This window comes from Rhizomucor pusillus (genome assembly GCF_041956525.1).
Source record: "Rhizomucor pusillus strain CBS 183.67 unplaced genomic scaffold VTP01scaffold_13, whole genome shotgun sequence".
Classification (NCBI taxonomy): Eukaryota; Fungi; Mucoromycota; class Mucoromycetes; order Mucorales; family Lichtheimiaceae; genus Rhizomucor; species Rhizomucor pusillus.
In genome coordinates this window covers 690,144-713,599 of record NW_027192155.1, presented here as the reverse complement: position 1 = coordinate 713,599, position 23,456 = coordinate 690,144, and the positions used below count along the sequence as shown (strand labels likewise).

The following is a 23,456-nucleotide window of genomic DNA, read 5'->3' as shown; positions in this document are numbered from 1 at the left end:
GCGCTGCCTCCCATGCTATCTTTATATGAGATCTGTCTAGAGATCTTGGCCGATTCAGCTGCTTACGTGACAGATTTCAAAACTGTGCCTTTTCATCCTTTCATTGAGGATCTGCTAACGGCCATTTACGAGAAACCACAAGATCGGCTTTGCTTTGACGTTCTAGAAAAGATTGGATACGCTCACGGCGCGCGTTTAAGGGCATTAAACAGCGCGTTTTGCACTGTCGATCTATGCAAAAAGGTGGGCCTTTGCTCACCACTGCGTGCCTTGAAGAATATATCGCGTCAGTTTCCACACTTTGTATGCAAACTCAATCTAGCACACTGCTCGGACATTGATGATAACAGCATCGTGCATCTCAAAGAATTTGTCAACTTGCAAGTGCTCGATCTGACGCGAACGAATATTACAGACGCGGCCGTCGCGAGCATATCACGCATGGCTGGCGTTGAAGAAGAGCATTATGGACTGCAAAACATCCAAGTTGTCAGCTTCGCGGCTAATGACTTGATTACAGACCGAAGTCTCAAGCATATCGTGCGCATCAAATCATTGCTCGCCGTTGACCTGTCGTTGACAGGAGTGACCGATGTTGCCATCCGATACATGAATAGATATGGATACGACACGGTGTCAGCCGTAACGTTGGATCTTCGAAACAGTAGCAGACTCGCGCTGCAGATACGCTACGCAGAATACCAAGGACATGAGTCCAGTCTAATATCTTGGGAATCGACTGCCCCCGCATCAAATATCAAGACATTTGGAAAAGATAAAACTGCCAATCCTGGATACCATGTACCTAACAACCCAGCCCTCATGCGACTAGTTATTGCAACGATCAAATCAGGCGACGATGGACCTATTACTCGATACTCTAGAACACCAAACTTTGATTCTCAATCCTATGCCCAGCTTTGTTTTGCTCGCTCGCCTCGGCAGGTCACAAAAGTCAATCGAGACGCAATTGCCATTGAACGTGAACCGAAGCGACATCGAACTGAAAAGGCGCCGAGCATGCATGACTACTTGGCGATCGTCGAAAAGGACATGGGCCTTACCTTGTAAATATCCATAAATACTTGTGCATATTAGCTGTAAACAGAAATTTCGCATTTTCATCGATTGAACTATGGTGTGATCGATATACAAAGAAGTAGTTTATTTACTATTCTACATTTAATCTAGTAATGAGGTACATTGAAAGCGCGCAGGACCATGTTGACGATGGAAAACGTGCCTTCTCCCAAAACAAAACCGCTTGCAACAATGATGATAAGAACTTTCCCAACCGCCCGACGATAGCGTGAAAAGAATGCATCCAGTTTAGATTCGACTCGTCTTGAAGAACTTTCCTGCTGCGCATCGCAGTATTTGTTCCAAGCGTGACCGAGAAAACCGCCGATGACTCGAGCAAGTGTAAAGTTGGGCGGATTGTACATGCCGATAGCAAATGCGATCCCTTGAGGAATATATCGGCGCCATCCTTCATCCTTTCTATGTTCGTCCAATTCCTTGAGAAGGACGAATACAGCAAATAGCAACGAAAAAGCAAGCACGAATTCGGTGACGTGAGCTGGCAGCGGTTGGCCATTCACTAAACGAGACATATCCAGCCATACATGTGCAGTCGGCACAGGAAATTCTGGTCCTGGGATCTGGTACACGATGGTGTACAATCGATAAGCACCTGAAGGAGGAGTCCAGTTAGCGAACCATGGCACGAAATTCGATATATGTTTGTCCTTACCTGTCGCCACGAATGCACTGAACAGCGAACCAATCAGTTGGCCGTAAAACTGTGCTTTCGGGGATGCTCCCAGGAGATGGCCTGTTTTCAAGTCTATAGCAAAAACCAGGATTGAGTAAAAAAAAAGACATAATGGTAAACGTTATCCCTTTTTTGTACCTTGCATAAGATCGCCTGCTTGCTGAGCACCTACAAGTAAACCCATATTAGGATAAAAAGATATATCCTATTTTGATCACTCGCAAGATCTTCACCTGCTTCGGCGATACCGCCAGCGATCAAATTGGCTGCGATGCCACCAGGCATCACGAGTGCAAAGATAACTTGGCTCACTTTACCGATGCCGCTCACCTTGACCAATATGTAAATGAACAACAATCCGAAACGGGTATACATCATCTGTTTTACAAGCTTACCGGATTCAAGTCCGTTTGTCCTAATGCTCGAACAGCTAGGACGCTGAGGAACATGGCCACCACTACTGCGAGAATGCTCATGGGTATCGGGATAATATCAGTGCCAAACACTATTGTCACAGCAATGATGCATAAAATCGTCGATGCTATCAGGCCAACGACGGTAGTCTTTGGCTTGACGAGCTGGTCTGGAGGCGCATCCTGCTCCGGTTCACGGATTGCGCCGCGTCCTTCCTCTGTATCGCTCCATTCTTGCTCGATTTCACTTTCTGCCGCTAAACTTGCAGCCTCTTCCTCGTCGTCGTTGCTGGCAGAGGCGAATGAAGTCTGTCTGCTGCGTCCTGACCTGACTCGTTGATACGCCGTCTTTTCCAGAGCACTGTTGCCTTGGATGTACTTGGAAACGGATCTGATAGCAACTATGCTCAGCGAAACTACAGACTCGGCAATCATTACACCGAGTGATATCCACAAGATCCAGCCCTTCGATCCCGTCTTCCAATCGGATACGGGTCCAGGAGCCCAGCCGGCGTATTTGGCTACAGGTGACAGTATTCCCCAGCCGACAATGCAACCAAGAAGCATAGATAAGGTGGTTGGTAGACCCTGCCAACGTGCATATGTGAGAAATCGTCAGCGCGTCCCATGAGCATGTTACCCAAACTCTATTACTCACCATGATGATACCCTGTCCTATGTAGCTAAGACTTGGCGAGAAGTACCACTCCCAAGCGGCAAAGTCGATCAGGTTGAAAGTGAGCCAGTTGAAAAGCGGAAGGTTATATATGATCGGAAAGAAATATGAGAGTAACGTGTAAAGAGATGACACGCCGAAAGATGCCAGCAGAGCATTCAATTTTAAGCTCCATGCCTCGTTGGCAGCAGATCCATCGGATCGTCCTTGACTGGCGGTCCGATCGGAATGGTGGGATATCGTAGCCAGGGCGACAGACGATTGATTATCCGAAGTCGGGGGCGGAGGAGGAGAAGATATGCTGTTTCGATCATTTGGAGCTGCAGAAGAAGAGATTGAGATGGATGAGGAGGATGGCGAAGAATAAGCAGTGTGTTCCGCTGTCGAACCAGACAGCAACGGACTATCCTCTGAAGTTGGTCTTCTTGACGATCTAGATTTTCGGCGTAGTCGTAGACGCGCGGCCTCTCCACCATCCGCTTGCCGCTGTTGTTGATGTAGAAGGGAGATCATTTCTGCGGTCGCCGTTCCAGACGGAAACCGTAACTTTTCGCGGATGATTGTCTGTTTCCTTAAAGGTACTGCAAAAAAGACACCAAAGAAGGCCACGCCTAAAGACCAGAAGACCATCTCCCAAACCGACAACGTTATGGGGCCAGTCGGACTGTCTTCCGTCGTCAACAAGCCAAGAGCAGGTATAATGCCGACGAAGCCTTTGTGCGAATAAGCGATCAGTGACCGTTAGGTTCTCGTGTACAACCTAGCGTTCTGGATGGATAGCGCATACCTGCGGCCAGCGGCATGGTTGCAGTGGCGACAGCTGTCGTCTGGAGCACGACATTCTCTACACGACCGAACGGACGCCGGAGTCTCTTTTCAAATGGCTTAAAAACAGCGTAGCCCAAAAGCGATGCTTGCAGCGACATCATCGATATCCATCCGGTTTGCAAGCCAAAATACATGTTGGAAAAGCACATGATGGTACCGAGCGCTAAACCCACTACTACGGCCCGCACCTAAAATTCAAAGTTACAGCAGCCGAAGGCATACGACGCCAATATATGTAGTACCGTAAAGTGATCGTGAACGTCCATTCTTTCAGTGGGCGATACCCCAGATCCTTAGTCAAAACACAGTCGACTTTAGTCACCCCCAATTGCAAAACTGGGATTATCAAGCGCCACCTTCTACTTCTTCCATTAGCCTGTTGTCGTCATTGGTTGTCATGAGCGACAAAAGAGGGATATATATACGTACATTTTCCCTTATCTATTTCTTTGTCAGCAATCCCTCCCATTAAGCCCGAAGCGCTATCTGAAAGGGCAGAAATTCCTAAAGAGGGTTGCGCGGGGGATCCATCATCTACTGAGTATGTCTTCCGCGGCCCAATTTTTCTTATTCATTCAACCGTCTGTTAACACGTTTTTGACGTTATTTCTCCCGTCATCGTGGAGACATATCCGGCGCTCGGCTGTACGCTGCTGCGGATTCCTCACGCGCATCTCTTCATTCCAGCTCCGAGCTTATATGCATATCTCAAGCCAGGCTACAGGGAGCTTAAATTCTTGGGTATCTAGAATTACACGGTGAAAAGTATCGCAGACGATGAGATTGTCGGAAAGAAAATAAAGAATATGCGAGCATGGCAGGGAATGATGAGAAAACGAGAATACAATCGCTGGTGAGTAGCAACGCATAATCGTACCATAGCCGACAATTATTCGAAACAATGATGTCGTTGGTACGAAAAATCAGTTGCTTTTCCCTTTTTTCTCCTTTTAACTACATTACTGCTTCAAAATGAGCGTACAATTTTTTACGAAGACGGGCAAGGGCATGTTGTTGATGAACATGATAAACCTGAGCCTATGGACTCCATTGTCGACCAGGAGCTAGAGCTATATGCTCTCGAAACAGTTAGTTCCCATACTCGGGTACCTTCAAAATAAACCTCCAGAAAGAGCTAGTCGTCCTAAAGCTATGCAAATGGAAAAGCCTAGAAATGAGGATTCTTTTATGAAAGAATTGTCTGAGAAGCGAGTTTATACACTTTACACTGATCAGGAGAAGGCTAGATTTTTCAAGCTGAAGTTTGATAAGTGCTTGAGTGCTTCAGCTGCTGCCAAGCTGTTGGAGATCCATGTTCGCACAGCGCAGAGATGGGCCAAATAGTATGAAGAATGTCCTGACAGTATTTTTGAGAATGGCAAAAACAGAGGTTGTAAACACGTTCTGACAGAGGAACACAAAAAGCCCTTACATACTTTACTGACGAGAATCCTTCCGCAGTTGTAGAGCAAGTGACAGAGCATTTGATGCACAAGCTCGAAAGACTCAAAGTCTCGCGAGGCACTGTACACAACTTCATGAGAACGCAGTGGAATCTTTCGATCAAATAGGCACACTTCCAGTCTGTAGAAAGAAATAGTGAGGTGAAGATCAAGGAGCGTTATGAGTGGGCTACTGAACGCGATAAGACTGACATGAACTTCATGACCAACTGTGTCTTCCTTGATGAGTCAGCTTTTCATATTAATTTGAAACGTAATTGGCTTGGTCAAAGAAAGATACTCCCGCAGTCGTTACAGTGCCTACTACGAGAGCAAAGACGACCGCTATATTGGGTGCAATCTCTGCGTCAGGCATAATTAAAGTTCACTTGAGAATACCTAAGCCTGTTAAAAAGGGAAAGTCTGGACAGGAGTCTGAATGCTTAAGCACCGGCAATGTTACTGGTCACTATATTAGCTTTTTGAAGGATACTATGAGTGAGATGGATAAATATCCCGAAATGAAGGGTCGTTATCTTGTAATGAATAATGCCCCTATACACAAGGCTGTTGATATCGTCAAGTACATCAAGTCTCAAGGATATCGTTGTGCTTATCATCCGGCATACTCCCCTGAGCTCAACCCTATTGAGCAGCTCTGGTCCGTAGTCAAGAGCGAAGTTAAGCGCAACAGGTTTCTGGAGAAAGAGGTTATCTTCATCTACCGATACATCTCAATAGCTTGAAAATATGAAATTGATGAAACTGCCAGTTAAGACGGCGAGCCCAGCGTACTTTGTGGCCCTTCTTCTGCCATATACAGTACTTGCTGTGTTTGCCTTCGACGAGCCGGACGATCGGGGGATCAACTATATTGGAAAGGTGGATGCCCGATGTTGATACTTCTTCCGTATAGCGTTTGGCCGCGACTTGACTTTCATGGCTCGTTTTCAGCCTTTGAACCGCTGTGATCGTCTCATGCGTTGAATCCTATTTAGACGTATATATATATATATATATCAGCAGCAAGGAAGCAACAAAGTCTTCATCACCGCTTATCAAGCAACCACGCAGAAACTGTAAAAATGGGAGCACATCGACAGCTTTGCGCTCAAGACTCACTGGCAATTCCGCACGACGTCCTTTTATCATTAAGTATAATCCCGGTTCGGGATTTGACATCGACCAATGTAGAATCGCAGTTCCTGACGAAATGGATTTGAGATTCTAGACGTTATGTAATGGCCGGCTTACCATGTGAAGTATTTGAAAGGAAGGTGGAACAGTAGGTGCTTTTAATGGAATAAGAAGAGCGAAGAATGAAGTCTACCAGAGGATGATTGTAAATATGAGGGAGTTCTAATTGTTGTACCACCCCCATCATTATTGAACATTGATCAATCCATAAATACGAACTATGAACGTGCAGAAAATGCACTTTCAGCATTTTGAACGCTCCAAAATCTGCCGTTGGATACTTATCAGCCAGCGCTTTCATCACGGCTAGGGCCCCATACATTCCCTTGAAATGGTCGAAGCTGATTTTCGTTAGTGGCCATGCCAGGTGTTGGATAAACTAGTGCAGCAGAAAACCGCGTCGGTATTATACTGGGTCCGACCGTCCAGCAGACCCTCCTTGTTTAATTGTACCGACATTGACGTTAAAGTCCCTTCGCCTGGTATGAAATTGATATCTAAGGACGTGTTTCGCAATATGCGTCTGCATGCTTTCAGCGCTGAGAAGATGAGACTGTCATTAAGCAATGTTTCCGAGTCGGACAAATCTTGCCCATCGTAGACGTCTTTTGCACTTGGAAATTGTAAGCTTATGCATAATATCAAACACTTGTAAACTTACAGCATTTCCAGAATCTCAACCAAAAATTGCTGCTCATAAGCAGTCTGATCATCGAAGTTATTCGTATCATATGCCTGAAATCGTCGAGTTGCTGCCTTCTTCATTTCATGTAATCCCGTTATTGAAGTACGTGTTATCACCAGACAGTTTGGATTGGACTTGTGTCGTATTCCAGCATACTTCCACGTAAGTTGAATTAGTAATCTCGGTTGTCATCCTGCTGTTCGGATAATAATCCCAGGAACAATGGTGTAAAAAGACCGCCATTTAAATATCCAGCAGACATGTGATAAGCTGTGATGCTCCAATAGATTAGTGAACAGTCCACAGATCCTCTTGCTAACAGAACATGGCTAACCGTTAGTCCGTCTTCCGTACGCATCCTACAAGGAAAGCTTTTAAATAGAGTCCGTACGAGAAATAGTTAGACAACTGATCTTTTATTCTTTCAAATACATCAACGTCTCACCGACTTGCTGTCTGTTTCCTTTGACTCTGCCTATATCACAACTTGTAACTTACGGGATTAAGCACGGCATCTGTAAATTTCTGAAAACATCGGCTAATCAAAGGCGGTTTCCTGTGCGCAAATTTCGTTTTCGATTTCCTTTTGCAACTGCTCAAATAAAGCGTGTGGCAGACATGCTCTTTGGCGCACGGCTTTTCTGCACCAAAACACGTTATGCTTCTCTGGACTATAATGAACCAATTACTAAGAAAATTTTAACTGCCATTTCTCAAATAACCTGAGATCATGCAAGCATTTTCTGGTGCGGAGAGAAATCTTATCCATTCTTTCCAGAGGGATAATTCTAATAGCTGTCAGATACAGCAATTCATATACATTAAATTACCTTCTTCTGTCACCTCTCCTCGCACAGTGCAGCTAGTGCGTTCTTGAACCTCGATATTATTTCGCTGTCTCTTACCAAGCAACGATTCTCGACCTGATGTCACTTCACTCGCCAGTACAGCACGGAATGCCAACTATTATGCGAGAGATAAGTCATAAAATTCAGCAAACATCAGCAGTAGACATACTTTCTCTGCCTCATAATTCACAGCACTTTGTACAAAATTGTTGTTTCTTTCCCAAAACTCTTCCATTGCAGCATTCTTGTCACTTTTCTGAGAAAAGATCGTAAATTGGAACAGTAGCGGAATTCTTATAAACAGCTTACTTTTGGGGTTTCGCTCATTTGGCAACGCATAATCGTACCATAGCGGAATGTCTTTCTTGGGTGATGGGTGGCTTGATGAAATTTGCATTAATTTCGTTCGCTGCGCAGTTGCATGATGCCCGTCGCGCGATTATGTCTCAAGCTCTGACTAGAAAGCTACTTGTAGTTGGCGGCACCGGACTCCTTGGTAAGTTTGCGTGCTGTTGTACTTGACGCGTAGCTAAACATTTCCAGGGTCGAGTGTTTGCAAGCATTCCGTGGCAAAAGGCTGGGAAACCGTCAGTCTCAGGTTCGTTCCACATTCAAAAGAAGGACTGCTTGCATAAAAGTAACAATAAGTACAACAGTCGACGAGGAGAACCAGATAGCTTCAAGTCTGATGTCAAACCTCGCTGGGCAGAAGAGGTACAGACAGCAGAGCTAGCTGGGAATGCAGGCGATTGGTTCCCATTGGAATGACACATGTTCCTTAGGTGCAATGGGCATCCGGCAACAGTCTAGAGCCATCCACGTACAAACACTTGCTAGAGAATGTTACCGATATTGTGCACACTGTGGGAATGATTTCCGAGCTCAACTACAAAAAGGTAGTTGGTGCAAAGAGCTTATCCGACCTTGCCTGCGGGCTCGGTAGCCTGGCAAAGGAGGCCGTTGGCATGCGTGATCGGGGCAATCCTTTGAAAGAAGAGCAGCGACCTACGTTTGAAATGATCAATAGGGATACCGGTATAAAAACAATGGAAAGAATTTGAAATTCTCTCAAGTATCTTAACACGACAGTTAATTTTTAGCCATCACGTTAGCTCAGGAGGCAGCCAAGTTACCAACCATCGACGCATTTGTATACATTTCAGCTTCTGACGTTTTCCCCCTCATCAATCCACGTTACTTCAGCTCTAAACAGCAGGCAGAGCAATATCTCTTCTCTCGCCCAGAATTCCGATCTATTGTGTTACGGCCAGGCAAGCAAAACGTCTTGAAAACAGCATAGTTATATCTATTTACTGACTTATTCACAAAGGGGTTATGTACAGCCAAGATAGAATGGCCACCACGCCCCTGGCAACAGCAATCCAGTTAGCGAATTTTGTAACAAAGCCTGTAGCAAAAGAATTGGAGAGCTTACCTCTAGGCGCAAGCTTGACGACTCATCCGTTGCACGTGGATACGGTTGCCCAGGCCATAATAGCAGCGTTAGAGAAACCAGGACTGAAAGGAATTTTCGACGTTGAAGGGATAGAAAACCTTGCTAAAGGGATGTAATAATCGCTATCTAGAAGGTCTATACAGTGGTGGTGCATTGGCATTATTTGGATGACGATGAGGCATTCCCGAGGCTCATATCTTCAAACTATTGATAAATGTATAAAGAATACAGTATCTCTCTTCCTCTTGGTCTCTCGCGTTTCTATGTATTCTAACGTTTGCAAGTCCAAAACAATAGTTTTTGTCATAAGAGTATCAATGCCATGCGGTTCATTCAATGGATACTATATGGGTCTTTTTTATTATTACATGAAACAAACACAAAATATTGCAATGGAATGGAATCATTTGAGCAATATCCAGTCAATGATAGCAATTGCATGGGCGTTTCTGAATCATTCTACCCCAAAAAGGACGTTGGAACTAACATTTTGTTCTAAAATGGCAACTCCGTTAGGCATTCGTGATGTTCGGGCCTCACAAGGACATTCGCAGCAGTTTCCCTGTCCCACCACCTTTACTACTTGGCCCCACGCAGCATGAGTATTTAGAAAATGCTACGCCCTGCCAAGTTATTTTCGCCGTTGTTTCAGCTTCGGCACTACCTGGAGAACAAGGTAGCCGAGCTGATGCAACAGCATCCCTCTAGCATTACCGTTAAATTTAGCCATGCCACCCATTACAAATATATCCCAAATTCTCTGCAAGCAATCGCCTCTTTTGGCCACAGGCATCCCAAGGCGCCAACTTTATATCGCATTGCCGAGCAAGAACAGCAAAGATTACTTAAAGCCCTTCAACAGCGTGTTCCGATAGTCAAGGTGTTTTCAGCGCCCAGCATCGTTCACCCGTTCACGTACAACTTTTCTTTCGCGGGCGTTACGGCCAAATCATCGGCTCAGCAGTTTAGAACGATTGTATCATCTGGCGCAACGACCACCACGGCAGCAGCTGGAACGACGAACATCGGCGCGCAAGAGGGCATTTATGCAGCTGCCGGCGGCTTCCACGGCGGAGGCTTTCATTATCGTTGCACGATGGTCGGCTATGCACGCACGCCGTTTGCTGTCCGCCAGTTCTCAACTGCAAAGTCTCCATGCATCACATTGTTTCAGCAATCGTCAGGAGTGAGCGCTCCCGAACAAGCTAACAATCTTTTCTCGCATGTATCCTCGCGCTTTTTCTCACCGGCAGGCACCAAGATTGGCTCGAACGGTCACGCGACGTCTAATCAGCAGCAACGTATGACGTCGTCAAATGATGATATTGAAGACGACGACGACGACGACAAATCCAGCTCTCGCAAACGCCAGCTATTTCCAAACGATGAAAGCAACAAAGGAATGTTCGAATTGATCCAGGACGCCGAGCATCGTTGCCCAGGACTTGTCCGACGCGTTTCGGTTGCCACCGGAGAAAACGCAAACGCGCAGAAATGCCGTCGTCTTCGTCGCAGCTCTGATTTCTCTGGATACAAAAAGGAAAAGTATGTTCAGCCATTGGACTATGTGCGTCACGACGATCTTTCTGGTTTCTATGCAGCTGAGCGCTCTGGGTCTCAAAGAAAACAGTCTGTCCGGCATTGGCATTCTAGTCGACTGAAAGCTCCACCTTCAACGTCAAAAGACAAAATATCGACTTCTTCTAACAAACGCCACGTCAAGAGATTGTGCCTTTCAATAAATTTGGACAGCTCAGCTTTCTGGGAATGTATACCAAGCAATCGACGACTCGATTCCACCTTTATCGGCTCTCTGCGTTCTGTAGGAGAAGCATATCAAATGCATCTTGTACAGGTCATCGCACTGCTGCAGCAACTACAGATGAACGGCGAATATGAAGTACAAGTCGTCGGTAGCGAGATACGTGTGCTTCTGCCTTCCTCTTCCACGATACAATCTGCAAGGCAACTCGCACGCTATGTGCTCTGGCAAGTCGGCGTAGAGGACGAGAGCGAACTCTTTAAAATCGAAGAAATTGTCTTGTACGACGACGCGATAGATGAAGAACCATCTTCAGCAACCACCACCGACGTCGACGACGATGGGCGCAGAGCAGAAATTGAACAGGATATCGGGGAAGCAATATACGATGATATATTTGGACCAGAGTACTTTAAAGGCATACAAGAATTCTTGGACCATGTTGACAACTTAATTGAGGCGAGTCCGGCGTTTTCGAAGCAGCGCCGCTAAACAGCGGTAAAGTATGAATTGTATTTCATCGCGCTCCTCCTCTCCTATGCGCTTTAGCGTTACAGTGCATTGTATGTCATCTTTTTCTTAGTACCATTCCCATTCCCTTTTTACCTTTTTATCCTTCTTAGCTCCCACTCTTTGTTATGATCTTACCCACCCTATGATTTTTTGGAAATAAATTCGTTACTTGCTGAATAAAAATGCTAGCGTCTCGTGGACAGCGCACTAAAAGTTGAGCAGTTGAAGAAAGAAAGATGGATGAAATCAAAAATAAAATGCTTGATGAAATGGAAGGGCGTGTGACGCAGAAAAATGTCTCTTTGTCTGCATTTGCGGACCTACGCATGAATTCATTGTTTCTCGTTTTTTCATCATCAAATATGACCGTGTTGTTTTCCTTCCTTTTTTCTCTTCCTGCTCGTTTCTTCTGTCCTGATTACGATGGCCTCTCGACCAGCTTCGCCTTCTCACGAATCCTATACATCTACGTCGTCGTCAAAAACAACTCCAGTGGCGATGGGAAAGCCAAAGGATAGGTCTGCGCAAAGAGCAACATATTCGAGAAAGCCTTGGACTCATATGATCACATACAGCTACATTATAAAGACGGGAATAGTTGGCGACACAAACATTGGAAAAACGAGTTTGATGGTCAAGTACGCCGAAGGGGACTTCAATTCAGAGTATATCCAAACATTAGGTTCGCATCATCATCATCAACATCATCATCGGATTGTACTCCTGCAACGCATGATCAGCTTACGAATGTTCTAGGCGTCAACTTTATGGAACGATCTGTTGTGATTCGAAACACGGAAATTACTTTTAGCATATGGGATCTTGGTGGTAAACAAACTCATCATCATCGAAAAAAAGAGTGTATTCGTCTCACAACATCGCTGTTAGGTCAAAAGGAGTTTGTGAGCATGTTACCTCTAGTGTGCAACGACGCGGTTGCCATCCTTTTTACATTTGATCTGACTCGCAAGTCTACTCTCAACAGCATCAAGGAATGGTACAGGCAAGCGCGTGGACTGAACAAGGTTTGCGATACGTTGCTGCATGCACCCATTTATTTTTTTTTTCTAATCAGCCCCGTTAATTAGAGCGCTATCCCGATACTAGTCGGTACAAAGTACGATGAGTTTGTGAATCTCTCAGATGCAGACCATGAAGAAATAACACGACAGGTATGAAATACATCTGTCTCCCCCTGTACAATCCGTACTCGTCCTTTGACAATCTTTTTTCACCATCAAGGCACGTAAATACGCACGGGCAATGAAGGCGCCGCTTATTTTCTGCTCTACGGCCGAATCTATCAATGTTCAAAAGATATACAAGATTGTACTCGCCAAGGCGTTTGATCTCAAATGCACGATCCCTGAGATTTCTGAAATTGGAGCACCCATTGTTGAGTACAGCCATTGTTGAAATATCATTGTCATTTGAATAAACTAGCTAGCAGATAAAGAAAGATCTTAACTTCTTTTACGTTGCGACAGAGGTAAAAAAAAGAGATTTCCATACACTATATCTATATACACACAAAAATTTCCATGTCCATCACAGAAGAATGTTCAATAGTCATCGTTGTCTTTGGCGAAAAAGTGGGTATACGTTATGACTGCATCGCATAGATCATTAGCCAACGCTGAGCCCAATTCCTTTTTTGTATCGTAGGATATATCAACTTACTGGTTCCATACACAAGGATACCACCCGCAATGCTCATAATCATTGCAGGTACAGTGATCTTCGGGCAGCATTTCTTTTTTCAGTTTCTGGATGAACTAATGCTTACATCATTTGACTTACGGCTTCGGCGTGTGCGAGAACAAAAGGCAGGCCTGACAGAACGACATGTGAGCAAGTATTTTTTTATAGCTTAGGAATCGTAATCGCCAAACTTACAGAACCCTGTGACGATAAACATGCCCGTAATAAAGTGTCCTGCATCGGTAATTCCACTGCTGTTGTAATCCGACATGAGATCGTCTTCCCCTGCACATCGTGCGCACAGAGCATTTGGTAACGGCGCCAATACGTATGTTGCGACTAGGATTCAAAATGTAAATTTATCCTCTGTTCGATGCAAATAAGTTGGGAAGTATTATACTTTACCCACTAAGAGTGGCCACCAGTTACTGATAGGAAATTAGTTCAGAATCGACCGGCATTGCCAACTATCTCTCACTTACTAGTAGAGGGCGCATGATAGAATAACCAGAAGGAATCCTATAGCAAGCACAAATGCCAGGGCAATGATACTAGTACCATGATTATATCCTTGTCAGTTCTACAACGACCAACTCAACGCTGCTCTTGGCAGCAACTAGAGTCATTCTACGCGATCCACCTACGCTAGAAAATACAAAGTGTCAGTCTAGGAGCTCTTCATTCATGGACACTGCAATCTTGGAAACGTTCGTGAATCCCTCTTTATTCGTGGGAATCAGCGATGCCGTTGGCCACTTCCATTACTTACTTCTTAGTCCTGCCATGTTTTAAAGTGTTGTCCTTTGGGAAAGCAAGGTGGAATGGTCCGACTCTGCTCTCCGATCTTGGTGCCCTGCGTGCCAGCGGTTCAGAAGATCTGTGCGTTTTCCACAGAGGCTACGATGGATTTCTACGGTAAACAATCTATACTATTTATTAATCCATGGCTATCATTTTCTATCAATTATAGCCCCCATGTCGAATAGCATCATTACAGTATCTCTTCAAAGAACGAACGCGAAAGAAGTGAATTCGAGCATTGTTTAGTACTGCGTGTAATGGAGGTGAAGCGACTGTCCTTGAGATCTATCATATGGTTGCTAAACTATAAGGCTGCTATGATTGTTACATGGATTATTGCGCCTTGTATGGTATCCTTGACAACGGTTTATTGATTCGCTCGTATTGGTAGAGTCGGGTCCTTGCTCAGCAGAAGTAAGCCTTTTTGGAAGATCAAGAGTGTTGGTACATTCTTTCATCATCAGTCTTTTCAAAATAGGACTCTCGGATAGTACACGGGTGGGCATTTATCGAACTTTCCCTCAGTTTTGCTATAGGAAAAGTTCCAAGTGAGCCAATTTCTGGTATAGAAACCTTAGCATATCGACATGCGCCATTCGAAAACTATAGCCCTTTTCGATCACATGCACTAGTTTCTTTTAAGGTTCAAGTTCATTCCAAGCATGGTTTTGTCGGAAACCGGCCGCATACCTGCAGTCATTGCTTATCGGATTCGGTCCCAAGCGGTAATACGAAGATTTCGCGCCTTCACTTGCTGCCATACATTACCCTACCAAAACTTTGGAATTTAGTAGCTCCAAGTCCATACTCTTTAGCGATATCATCCGTTGACCTTGGTTATCAATTTCGCGCAGCGCTTGGTTTGGGGAAATTTTGGAGCAAGCTGAGCGAGAAAATGTCAGCCGAGCAGCTGCATGAAACTTCATCTCGCGTCACAGCCAAGTGGCTGAAAGAGAAAAAAAGTCTCGCGTCCAACTGCTTGCTTTACACTTTTTGTTTTCTTTCTAAAACTCATCAGAAATGTCTTTGGACGAATCTATCCTCAAGGAGCTTAACGAGATTAACGAGGAAACCGAAAAGGTTTCCGCCCAAATCGAAGCTTACACTCGTAAGCTCATGACGCCTGTATGGAACAAGCGTCGCGAGGTTGTCAAGAAGATCCCCAACTTTTGGACCCACGCTGTAAGTCTTTCAGCTATTGCTTGAAAGAAACCAAAAACTGATCGTGCTTGTAGATTGGCAACAGTGCCATGTTTGGTGCTGAGCCCTCGGAAAACGATGTCGATGTAATGTATCACGGCTGTAAAAGATGCATGAAAAAGAAAATGACGCGTTGCCTCCTAACGCATGTTTCATCACCACCAGGCTCTTGAAAACTTGACCGATTTCCACGTCGAGTACGATGAAAACAGACCCAACTATCGCAAGGTCACCGCTGTAAGTTTTCAATATCGCGTATCGAGAGCATTTTTTATAGAAACATGTCTCACGTTGTCATACAAACAGACCTTCAAGAAGAACGACACTTTCAAGAACGAGACCTTGACCAAGGAGTTCGAAATCGACCAGGAAGATGGCAACAGTGGAAAGGTCTTGAGCAAGTCTACCATCGATTACCACTCTGGCAAGGTAATTTTAAATAGAGGACGATGTTGGATGGGGCTTCATAGACTGATCTTTAACAATATCTAAAGGCTCCTAACGCCAAGAAGCGCAAGGCTGGTGAAGAGGAGGATGACGACTTTACTGCTTCCTTTTTGCAGTGGTTCGAAGATGACTCTATCATCCCCGGTATTATGCTCAGGTAAATTGGATAAACTATCTGTCACACGTACAGTAGATCTGACGCTGCTCCTTTTTGGAATTTCAAGCGAGGAGATCTTCCCTGCTGCCGTCGAGTAAGTAGTCTACAGGACGATAACTTAAATATTGTAGCATATTCTAACACTGGATGACCAGATCCTACCAAAACAACGAGGATGAGGACGAAGATGCTGATGAGATTGAGCTCGGTTCCGAAGATGAGGATGAAGGTAACAATATTTATTGAAGGGAGCAATAAGGAGTCTGGAAGAGCTGATTCCTGTTCGTAGATGAGGAAGAAGAGAACCCTAAGAAGAAGCAGAAGAAATAAGCAGCTACGATAGATACTAGTATTATTTATGCAAGATCGAATGATTATCTCTTTGCTGTTCAATCCAATTAAAAATGATATATGCATATGTGTGTATGAATGGAGTGCAACAGGCAATGGATGTTTTATTGACAGCTTTAAACCTTGAAACCACGGCTTGCGCGCTTACCACGAGCACGCTCGAACTTGCGGCCCTTGGAGCGGACATAGGGCTTCTTGTTCTTGTGGGGGCCAAAGCCAAAGTGCTTGACAGCCTCGCGGGAGTTCTTGGAGCCGCGGATCAAGACGGTGTTGGAGCCGGTAGGGGCGCGGAGAGCAAGCTGGTCAAGAGTAAGAACCTCACCGCCGGCCTTCAAGATGCGAGCCTTGGCAGTCTTGGTGACGCGCAAAGCAGCGAGAGAAAGCTTGGGAACTTCGAGAAGACGGCTGTCGTCAGTGACGGTGCCAACGACAACAAAGGTCTTGTTTGCGTTGTTAGCGTTGGCGTATTTAGCAAGACGCGAAAGAGAAACAGGTGGGCGGTTGATGCGAGACATAAACAAACGCTTCAAGACGACCTTGTTGAAGTCGGCGTCGGTTCTGCGGGCAAGGAAGCGGTACAACTATTCGACATTTGAGTGTATATTTAGAATGCGCTGTCTCCTCTAAATCTGTCAAATGTCCAACAATCGTACCTTGACCAACAAGAGTTGGTACACGTTTTCCGACTTGGGAGCCGTTCGGTTGCTGTTCTTTACGTGGTGACGCTTCAGATCAATACCCTACATGATCGCAATGTCAGAAATTTCGTTGCCTGGTAACCAAGCCCGCCATTACTCCCAGAAATCCATCCATCTCATATCAAGCATCATTCATCCACCATCAAGCTCTTCCATCCATCCATTCTTGTTCACATCGTTTGTCCTGGCTACATACCATTGCAGCTATGACCAAAAAGAGGGCCTGCCACCGTGCCCATGGCAACTGCCCAGAAAGGGATCGGCCGTTCAAAGTGCCGAAATTCCTCCCGCCCGAAGCCAAACAACCGAAATTAACATATTTCCGTGATATGATAATCACCAACAAGCAGCTTCGAACTTCCATCAGAGGTTATCTAAAAATCAATTTGATCCTATTCATGAGCACGTTTACGCTGTATTGCGCGACTAAAATCTTCCATATGACTTAAAAAGTTATACGTAACACTTTCGTCTTGCGATGTACTAAACTCGTCTTTTTCCTTTGCGCAGGTTGCTATGGGTACATAATAAACACCGGGTCTGCACAGTCCCTAAAGTTTCCACGATTTTATCCTTGTCAACCTTCTCCATACTTGAAGTTGACCTGATATGTCGAATGCAAGGGATCCGAGAAAATACCGGAATCGTTTGAGACACGTTCTTGACCTCTATCATGTACACGGTCGACACTACTGCGCTCTTCAAGTCATCTACAATATTTCCTGGGATATAGTGACCAGGAATTCCTGCTAGCCGCATTTTTTTAACTGTCGTATCTTGGCAATGGCCGCTATGATATTTTATCATGCTTCTGAATTGTAATATGCGGATCCATGACCAAATTCAAGCACTTGTAGACTGCATGTACCGCTTGTAAATCGTTCTACTACAGACGATACCTCCTACTCCATCTATAAAATCACATCCATACAATGAATGCCCATTGTCTTCTTTAGTTTCGATTTCGATCATTTGAACTAATGATGATACCTGACAATGACGTACGGTATCCATGGTAATAGCATTTTTTGCAACAATAGCCTGAAACAATAGTGGTCTGGGAGGCAACAAGTACTATGGAGTTACCAACGGCTCAACAAATGTTTGAGATATTTCAAGAGCTTCCGTTGCATACAAGCATCTCTGGTACTAGAGCACATATCAAAGCGTATAAAATTCACAGCTTGTAGGGGCTAACCCAACCAAAGTTGTGTGTGCTGCCCGAACTCTGAGTAAAACATGTCGAAAGAGAAGAACAGGATTTGCTTTTTACTTTTGATGTCACCAATAATCTATGCTACCAAGATAATACTTAGGCGACTCTTAGTGTGTACCTGTGGTGATTCGTTAGGGTAATTATTATTAGAAACCTTTCTTGTCGCTTTCGAGAAATATTGTATGTAACGCCTAGACAATAATTAGATTGATTCCAACTAACTATATGTCAAAAAGAGCATTTGATTCCTCTTTTCCCTCGACATCAAAATCATGCGAGCGGGGAATTATCTTCACGACACGGAGGCAGCAAATGACTGATCGCCTATCTCTTCAGGGGCAACTGTTAACTGCAAGCTCGATATGACAACACAACCACCAGTAATGCGTCGCTTGTATCCTGGAAGTCGCCTAGAAGTATGCTACACGCATTCTGCTCGCTCGAAGTTCGTCTCGTATTCAAACTCTGCCATCTGTAGTCAGCTTTCGCGTGGCCATTTGAATCTTTGGAAGAACTCGATTCCTCCTTTGCGGTGCAAGAGTACTTGCAGCAGCTCATCAGGACCGATCATACTAATGTTGAACGCATTGTCGCTGTCCCCGAAGGTGTGGAGAGTGAAGTATGGCAGTTTGAGCACCTGAGGTGAGCTGGTACTCATAAAAACGGTCGCCGTTTGTGCTCACATTGTATACGCATATTTTAGACAAGTATGTCTCGAGCTGTCGCAGCTCGTGGTTGCTCTGGAAATTGACTGTACAAAGGAGAACTGTCCAGAAATGAAAGCGGATGGATGGCTCTATCTGTGCGCGGCACATCCATCCACCCAGTCGGTAACAGATAGTCCTTCGAATTGGGATATCACTGGGTATGATCTAACAGTATTCATTAGTGCCCGGCAATCGATTATATCATTCATACTTTGGATGGTGCTTCAATGCTGCTCAACAATTCAAAGTATTTTCCAAGCAGGTAACAACGGATCAACTAACTTTTGGATATATTACTGAATACTCCTTCTGCGCAGAATCTCAATTCCAGAGCCATCTTTGAAGCACTTTCAGTCTATTGCACGACGGTTATACCGTATATTCGCGCATGCGTATTTTCATCACAGAGAAATATACCAGTCCTTCGAAGTACGATTGCTTTGACTACAAGTTCTTTATTGCACTCTACTAACTACACGACGTTTACCAGAATGAAACCTCGCTCTACGAACGATTTGCACTGCTTTCAAGAAAGCACGAGTTGATACCACCGAGTTTATTTACTATTCCAGACGAAAATGATTCTCGACAATCAGGGCAAGGGGAGGACGACGATGACGATAATGATAAAGACCAGGAGGAGGATAATACAAAAGATAGTAACATGACAAGCGATGAACGTAGTGCTGTAAGAGAGCCGATGTAGGGAACGACCGAGTAGTATTATACATCTGTTTTCATTTGTTTGCAGCCTCGCTAAATAGTACTCGTATCTGCTTAATAAATTTGTATATATTACGCTCTTGATTCAGTTCTTCGACCACCTGTTCCAAGTTAGGTACCGGCGGCTGGCAATCAACCACTATATCTCCATCGTTAGAATGCCATTTTCATCAAATTTTACACTTCCCATTACGTGCCTGAATAATACTTATCCTTTCCTAAACGCAGATCAAAGTAGAATTTCTTGTCCCAGTCTTTTGGATCGATAAACTTGAACGTGAATCTGTTCAAATCGACTATGGTAATATTTCGTCTGTGAGTTACATTACACGGGAGGTTGCAACAGGGATGCATACTATCCAGAGGTTTGATGCTGAGACCCGATGATTGCACAGTAGCTTTCAGCTCTGCCTTGTTAATCTCTTTCTCCGTATTTGCAGATTTTCCTTGCTTCTCCTTAGCTAGATAGCAGAACGTATTGCATCAGATCATCACTACGCCATTTTTAAAAAAAATAATAGTTCTCGCTATTATCTGCTGACCATTTTTCGCCGCGATGAGTTGCCTTTGCATATCATCACGCATGTTTTGCAACTGTTGCTTTCGCAAAACTACACGTTGCCGTTCTTCATGCAGATCCTTTAATCCTTGCTCAATCGATTCAGCCTCTCGCTTCACAGATGGTAATTCTAACGTTCAATTTGTTAGGGGAAAAAGCAGTAGCTGTGGATAATCAATATATGTTTACTTTGCTCAAGATTCTTGATTCGTTCTTTGCATGTTGCAATATCTCGTTGCAGTTGCTCCTTTTTCTCTGTGGCAAAAAAAGATAATCAGTATAATGGAGCTGGTTTCTTGCATTGCAGCATCACTTACGCGCATGTTCGCGTGCGATCTTAGCAGCTTCTTGCAATCGTGCACCGCTATTCTCCTCCTGAGTACCAGAAAAGCTTTCAACGGATTCTCTCAAAGTAGATATTTTTGATCTGACATCGGCTTCCAAGGCATTCAGGTCTGACAGGCTGGGAAGTGAGTGGTCGCTGGACTCCATGCCATCGAAAAAGATAATCATCGATTGGGTGCCCGCTTTTGCAATAAATCCTCCTTGCAATAACTAATTTACAAATGTACTTGCTTTGTCTTCGGGTTAAGTCACAATGCGCTACAGATACGGATACGAAAACTTCATTTGTCACTGCGTTGTGCACGAAGAAAGTAATTTTGTGTGTCTGATCTGCCACATAAGACACAGTGCCAGCATCCGAGGTTTTCGTTTTGGTATATCGATACATAATGAAAACGAATGAGGTTTATTACATTTTCCATCGCGGATCGCCCCTTCTTTTCTCTGTTTCACGGATTTCAAACATAATTTGTACGGCTATGAACAAGCATACGGTGACTGTGACCAAGAACTTTAAACCTGGTAGAGAGAAAGAGAGTGTGAGATGAAAATCAAGATGCAACGGAGTAGGTTGTCTCTACGTACCATCAGCTGTTCCAAAAATATGATTTAGCATATCGATCATGCCATCCACACCGACACAGAATCCGACCAAGTTGGCGATCATCATCATCAGGATATTAGCTACAGCGCCCAGGCCACAGACGAACCGGTAATACGGTTTTGATCCAAACTAACAGAAGACCGCTTAGATGTGCATTTGATGAATTCGTAGCAGCATGCATTACCTTTTTGTAGCTAAAGAGGTTGGAGGCAATCAGCTCGGGCATCAGGAACAAGCATATAAGCCATCCCCACGCGAGCAGCTTCAGTTCGATATCGTGCCACAACGCCACAAATGTGAACACTGGCCACATGTTATACATCATGTACTTTGATCCTCCCAATGGGATGAAAATGTAGCTATCGAGTATACTCGGTCTATCAGTCGTCAAAAAGATCTAAAAATACAAGAGATATTCCTTACCGAATTATCCATCGATTAAACGTACGATGCCAGCTCTTCCAAAACCTTTGCGCAGAGAAATTGTTGCTCATGCAACGGACCATGTTCTCTTCAGTGTAAATGCCATCTGCTAGAGCCCACAATCTAAAGAATCGCCAGGGTATCAAGAGCTTCATCCAGATTATGACGAGATTAAAGTATCCGATCATGCTGAGCTGCAACGGTGTATCGCCTTCCCATGCCTTGGCCTTGCTGATCGCTACCACGTAAAGATAGTGCAGCGTGAGCTCCATTACCAGAATGACGGCTGCAACGCGCACCGCATATGTAAAAACAAATCGTCGTGTTATCTTGCTGGAAGGATAGCGCACCTATATATACTTTTTTGAGATTCCCAGTTAATCATCAGCGTAGACAAGCTGTTGTTACCTGTGAAATAAAGTCATTGAATGTAATGATCGGTCCGCATAGATACAGGGGCGTGTAGAGGACGTAAGCGACAAAATTGATATAATTGTAGTCGGATGCGAAGCATGGTATAACGATGCGGTCCTTGTCTGTTATTGGTCCTGCCAGTCTATCATCCTTCTTTACCAACGTGGTTAAGTAAAAAGTTTAGCAATTGAACTACAGATCACAACAAACCTCATATGTACTCCGCGGCCGTTTGCATTGCCAGTAATAATCCATATTGAAGGATATCAAACGCAGCATGACAAAATTGAACAAGATGTACCATCGCTGTTGAATACCTTCATATTCATCCTGGCAAAACGTGGGACTCGATTAGAATCACGTGAAGATCCCGGCTTGCGTAGAAATAAAATTACCAGCCATGCGAACGATTCACCCAAAAGCGAGCTGAAATAGTAGCCTTTGCAATATTCGTTTGCAAATAGAATACCGAGATTGAATATCCACGTCAAGACTGGGTTGTAAATGGAACCTTGAGTCAGTTTGCCAATCGCGTAGCTGATGGTAATAATTGTCATTATTTTCAAGATATTGGCGCCATTGAGTACAGTGACGACGACGAGGGAAGAAATAAAGAAAAAGTGGATGCGGTGGAGAGGTTGTTGAGGTTGTTTGATAGGTACGCCGGAATTACTGGTAAGGATGCGGTGTAGATGGCTCAGCAAGAGATATACTGACACGAGGAGGAGCAAATGCGGGATGTTGTCTCGAAAGGTGGCATACTGTGCATCGCTGTTGTCGACTTTTCTGTGGGGAATCCATCCTTCTGACAGTAGATCCTCGTATTCTTGGTAGTGTGGATCGTCCTCTGTGTATAACATGTATTCGCTTGCATGTTACATATACGTGTATCATTCTCGCTCATCTCGTCTGCCCTTTTTACCTGTGCTAAGTTTGTAAGTGACATAAAACATGTAAGGAACAACAATTGAAAAACAAATATAGTAGAAATAAAACTCTATGCAAACCAAGACCTGTCAAAAGTCACTGAATATTATATTGTTGCGAGCTCATTCTACCTTTTGTGCGCCATCGCGGTGGACTCGTGGTGGATGGTGACGGACCTTGGCTTCGATGATGAAGCGCATCGGTCTTTTCGCTCTTGGCTTCAGCTCGGCTCAAAAGCTCTGAGCTGTCCATGGTCGTCATTTAGCTGACACTTAGGATTTATGCCACGGAGCAAAAAGGCGTCGCGGAGAGGTGTCCTCAAAAGTTGCCCTGGATGATGATTCCCATTTCAAGCAAGTCCGCTAATGAACAATTGTACGAGTATTTTCAAAGGGGATTGCTACGGGCAGGGCTAAAGGGCAGGTCAAATAAAGCTAAGGTACACTTCAAACAAAAGCACGACTAGATGCGAACATATAGTCCAAGAAAAGCAAAACAATAACGGAGGCAGTAGCATTATGAACACCGATAACGACACCAACAATTACGATGTGCAGTTAGGCAATGCATTCCCCAGAATGGACGATGG

At 44.5% G+C, this 23,456-nt stretch overlaps 13 protein-coding genes across 13 annotated transcripts; 6 read left to right on the top strand and 7 right to left on the bottom strand.

Moving 5' to 3' along the window:
- Positions 1-12: 12 nt before the first annotated feature.
- On the top strand, positions 13-1,071 carry VTP01DRAFT_2668 (uncharacterized protein; the record flags this gene model as incomplete). Its single annotated transcript, XM_069381154.1, has 1 exon — positions 13-1,071. One exon carries the CDS (start codon positions 13-15, stop codon positions 1,069-1,071), a length of 1,059 nt encoding a protein of 352 aa, XP_069237444.1.
- A 116-nt stretch (positions 1,072-1,187) lies between these two features.
- VTP01DRAFT_2667 (uncharacterized protein) lies at positions 1,188-4,090 on the bottom strand (the record flags this gene model as incomplete). The annotated part of the gene is made up of 9 exons (XM_069381153.1): positions 1,188-1,693; positions 1,754-1,846; positions 1,913-1,942; positions 2,008-2,104; positions 2,170-2,775; positions 2,846-3,576; positions 3,651-3,879; positions 3,934-3,983; positions 4,048-4,090. 9 exons carry the CDS (start codon positions 4,088-4,090, stop codon positions 1,188-1,190), a joined length of 2,385 nt encoding a protein of 794 aa, XP_069237443.1.
- A 1,760-nt stretch (positions 4,091-5,850) lies between these two features.
- Positions 5,851-7,095, bottom strand: VTP01DRAFT_2666 (uncharacterized protein; the record flags this gene model as incomplete). The annotated part of the gene is made up of 6 exons (XM_069381152.1): positions 5,851-6,123; positions 6,256-6,338; positions 6,388-6,459; positions 6,550-6,709; positions 6,784-6,943; positions 6,992-7,095. 6 exons carry the CDS (start codon positions 7,093-7,095, stop codon positions 5,851-5,853), a joined length of 852 nt encoding a protein of 283 aa, XP_069237442.1.
- Positions 7,096-7,553: 458 nt separating this feature from the next.
- On the bottom strand, positions 7,554-8,260 carry VTP01DRAFT_2665 (uncharacterized protein; the record flags this gene model as incomplete). The annotated part of the gene is made up of 4 exons (XM_069381151.1): positions 7,554-7,686; positions 7,738-7,758; positions 7,836-7,978; positions 8,033-8,260. 4 exons carry the CDS (start codon positions 8,258-8,260, stop codon positions 7,554-7,556), a joined length of 525 nt encoding a protein of 174 aa, XP_069237441.1.
- Positions 8,261-8,304: 44 nt separating this feature from the next.
- Positions 8,305-9,435, top strand: VTP01DRAFT_2664 (uncharacterized protein; the record flags this gene model as incomplete). The annotated part of the gene is made up of 6 exons (XM_069381150.1): positions 8,305-8,359; positions 8,407-8,461; positions 8,520-8,577; positions 8,646-8,898; positions 8,964-9,134; positions 9,194-9,435. The coding sequence occupies 6 exons, from the start codon at positions 8,305-8,307 to the stop codon at positions 9,433-9,435; spliced, it is 834 nt and encodes a 277-aa protein (XP_069237440.1).
- Positions 9,436-9,932: 497 nt separating this feature from the next.
- On the top strand, positions 9,933-11,573 carry VTP01DRAFT_2663 (uncharacterized protein; the record flags this gene model as incomplete). The annotated part of the gene is made up of 1 exon (XM_069381149.1): positions 9,933-11,573. One exon carries the CDS (start codon positions 9,933-9,935, stop codon positions 11,571-11,573), a length of 1,641 nt encoding a protein of 546 aa, XP_069237439.1.
- A 444-nt stretch (positions 11,574-12,017) lies between these two features.
- On the top strand, positions 12,018-13,010 carry VTP01DRAFT_2662 (uncharacterized protein; the record flags this gene model as incomplete). The annotated part of the gene is made up of 5 exons (XM_069381148.1): positions 12,018-12,276; positions 12,351-12,422; positions 12,483-12,619; positions 12,683-12,766; positions 12,837-13,010. The coding sequence occupies 5 exons, from the start codon at positions 12,018-12,020 to the stop codon at positions 13,008-13,010; spliced, it is 726 nt and encodes a 241-aa protein (XP_069237438.1).
- A 146-nt stretch (positions 13,011-13,156) lies between these two features.
- On the bottom strand, positions 13,157-14,857 carry VTP01DRAFT_2661 (uncharacterized protein; the record flags this gene model as incomplete). Its single annotated transcript, XM_069381147.1, has 9 exons — positions 13,157-13,203; positions 13,275-13,332; positions 13,395-13,426; positions 13,491-13,634; positions 13,701-13,723; positions 13,778-13,846; positions 13,890-13,940; positions 14,065-14,148; positions 14,787-14,857. The coding sequence occupies 9 exons, from the start codon at positions 14,855-14,857 to the stop codon at positions 13,157-13,159; spliced, it is 579 nt and encodes a 192-aa protein (XP_069237437.1).
- Positions 14,858-15,116: 259 nt separating this feature from the next.
- VTP01DRAFT_2660 (uncharacterized protein) lies at positions 15,117-16,230 on the top strand (the record flags this gene model as incomplete). The annotated part of the gene is made up of 8 exons (XM_069381146.1): positions 15,117-15,278; positions 15,332-15,382; positions 15,462-15,533; positions 15,603-15,725; positions 15,791-15,900; positions 15,968-15,994; positions 16,056-16,129; positions 16,190-16,230. 8 exons carry the CDS (start codon positions 15,117-15,119, stop codon positions 16,228-16,230), a joined length of 660 nt encoding a protein of 219 aa, XP_069237436.1.
- A 137-nt stretch (positions 16,231-16,367) lies between these two features.
- On the bottom strand, positions 16,368-17,313 carry VTP01DRAFT_2659 (60S ribosomal eL18 domain-containing protein; the record flags this gene model as incomplete). The annotated part of the gene is made up of 3 exons (XM_069381144.1): positions 16,368-16,832; positions 16,905-16,991; positions 17,146-17,313. The coding sequence occupies 3 exons, from the start codon at positions 17,311-17,313 to the stop codon at positions 16,368-16,370; spliced, it is 720 nt and encodes a 239-aa protein (XP_069237435.1).
- A 1,214-nt stretch (positions 17,314-18,527) lies between these two features.
- On the top strand, positions 18,528-19,578 carry VTP01DRAFT_2658 (uncharacterized protein; the record flags this gene model as incomplete). Its single annotated transcript, XM_069381143.1, has 6 exons — positions 18,528-18,581; positions 18,644-18,807; positions 18,869-18,995; positions 19,055-19,134; positions 19,190-19,301; positions 19,363-19,578. The coding sequence occupies 6 exons, from the start codon at positions 18,528-18,530 to the stop codon at positions 19,576-19,578; spliced, it is 753 nt and encodes a 250-aa protein (XP_069237434.1).
- A 31-nt stretch (positions 19,579-19,609) lies between these two features.
- VTP01DRAFT_2657 (uncharacterized protein) lies at positions 19,610-20,646 on the bottom strand (the record flags this gene model as incomplete). Its single annotated transcript, XM_069381142.1, has 6 exons — positions 19,610-19,734; positions 19,793-19,891; positions 19,952-20,056; positions 20,138-20,284; positions 20,344-20,409; positions 20,472-20,646. 6 exons carry the CDS (start codon positions 20,644-20,646, stop codon positions 19,610-19,612), a joined length of 717 nt encoding a protein of 238 aa, XP_069237433.1.
- A 262-nt stretch (positions 20,647-20,908) lies between these two features.
- On the bottom strand, positions 20,909-23,128 carry VTP01DRAFT_2656 (uncharacterized protein; the record flags this gene model as incomplete). The annotated part of the gene is made up of 9 exons (XM_069381141.1): positions 20,909-21,018; positions 21,085-21,232; positions 21,288-21,462; positions 21,527-21,876; positions 21,935-22,090; positions 22,151-22,270; positions 22,336-22,787; positions 22,863-22,937; positions 22,999-23,128. The coding sequence occupies 9 exons, from the start codon at positions 23,126-23,128 to the stop codon at positions 20,909-20,911; spliced, it is 1,716 nt and encodes a 571-aa protein (XP_069237432.1).
- Positions 23,129-23,456: the final 328 nt, after the last annotated feature.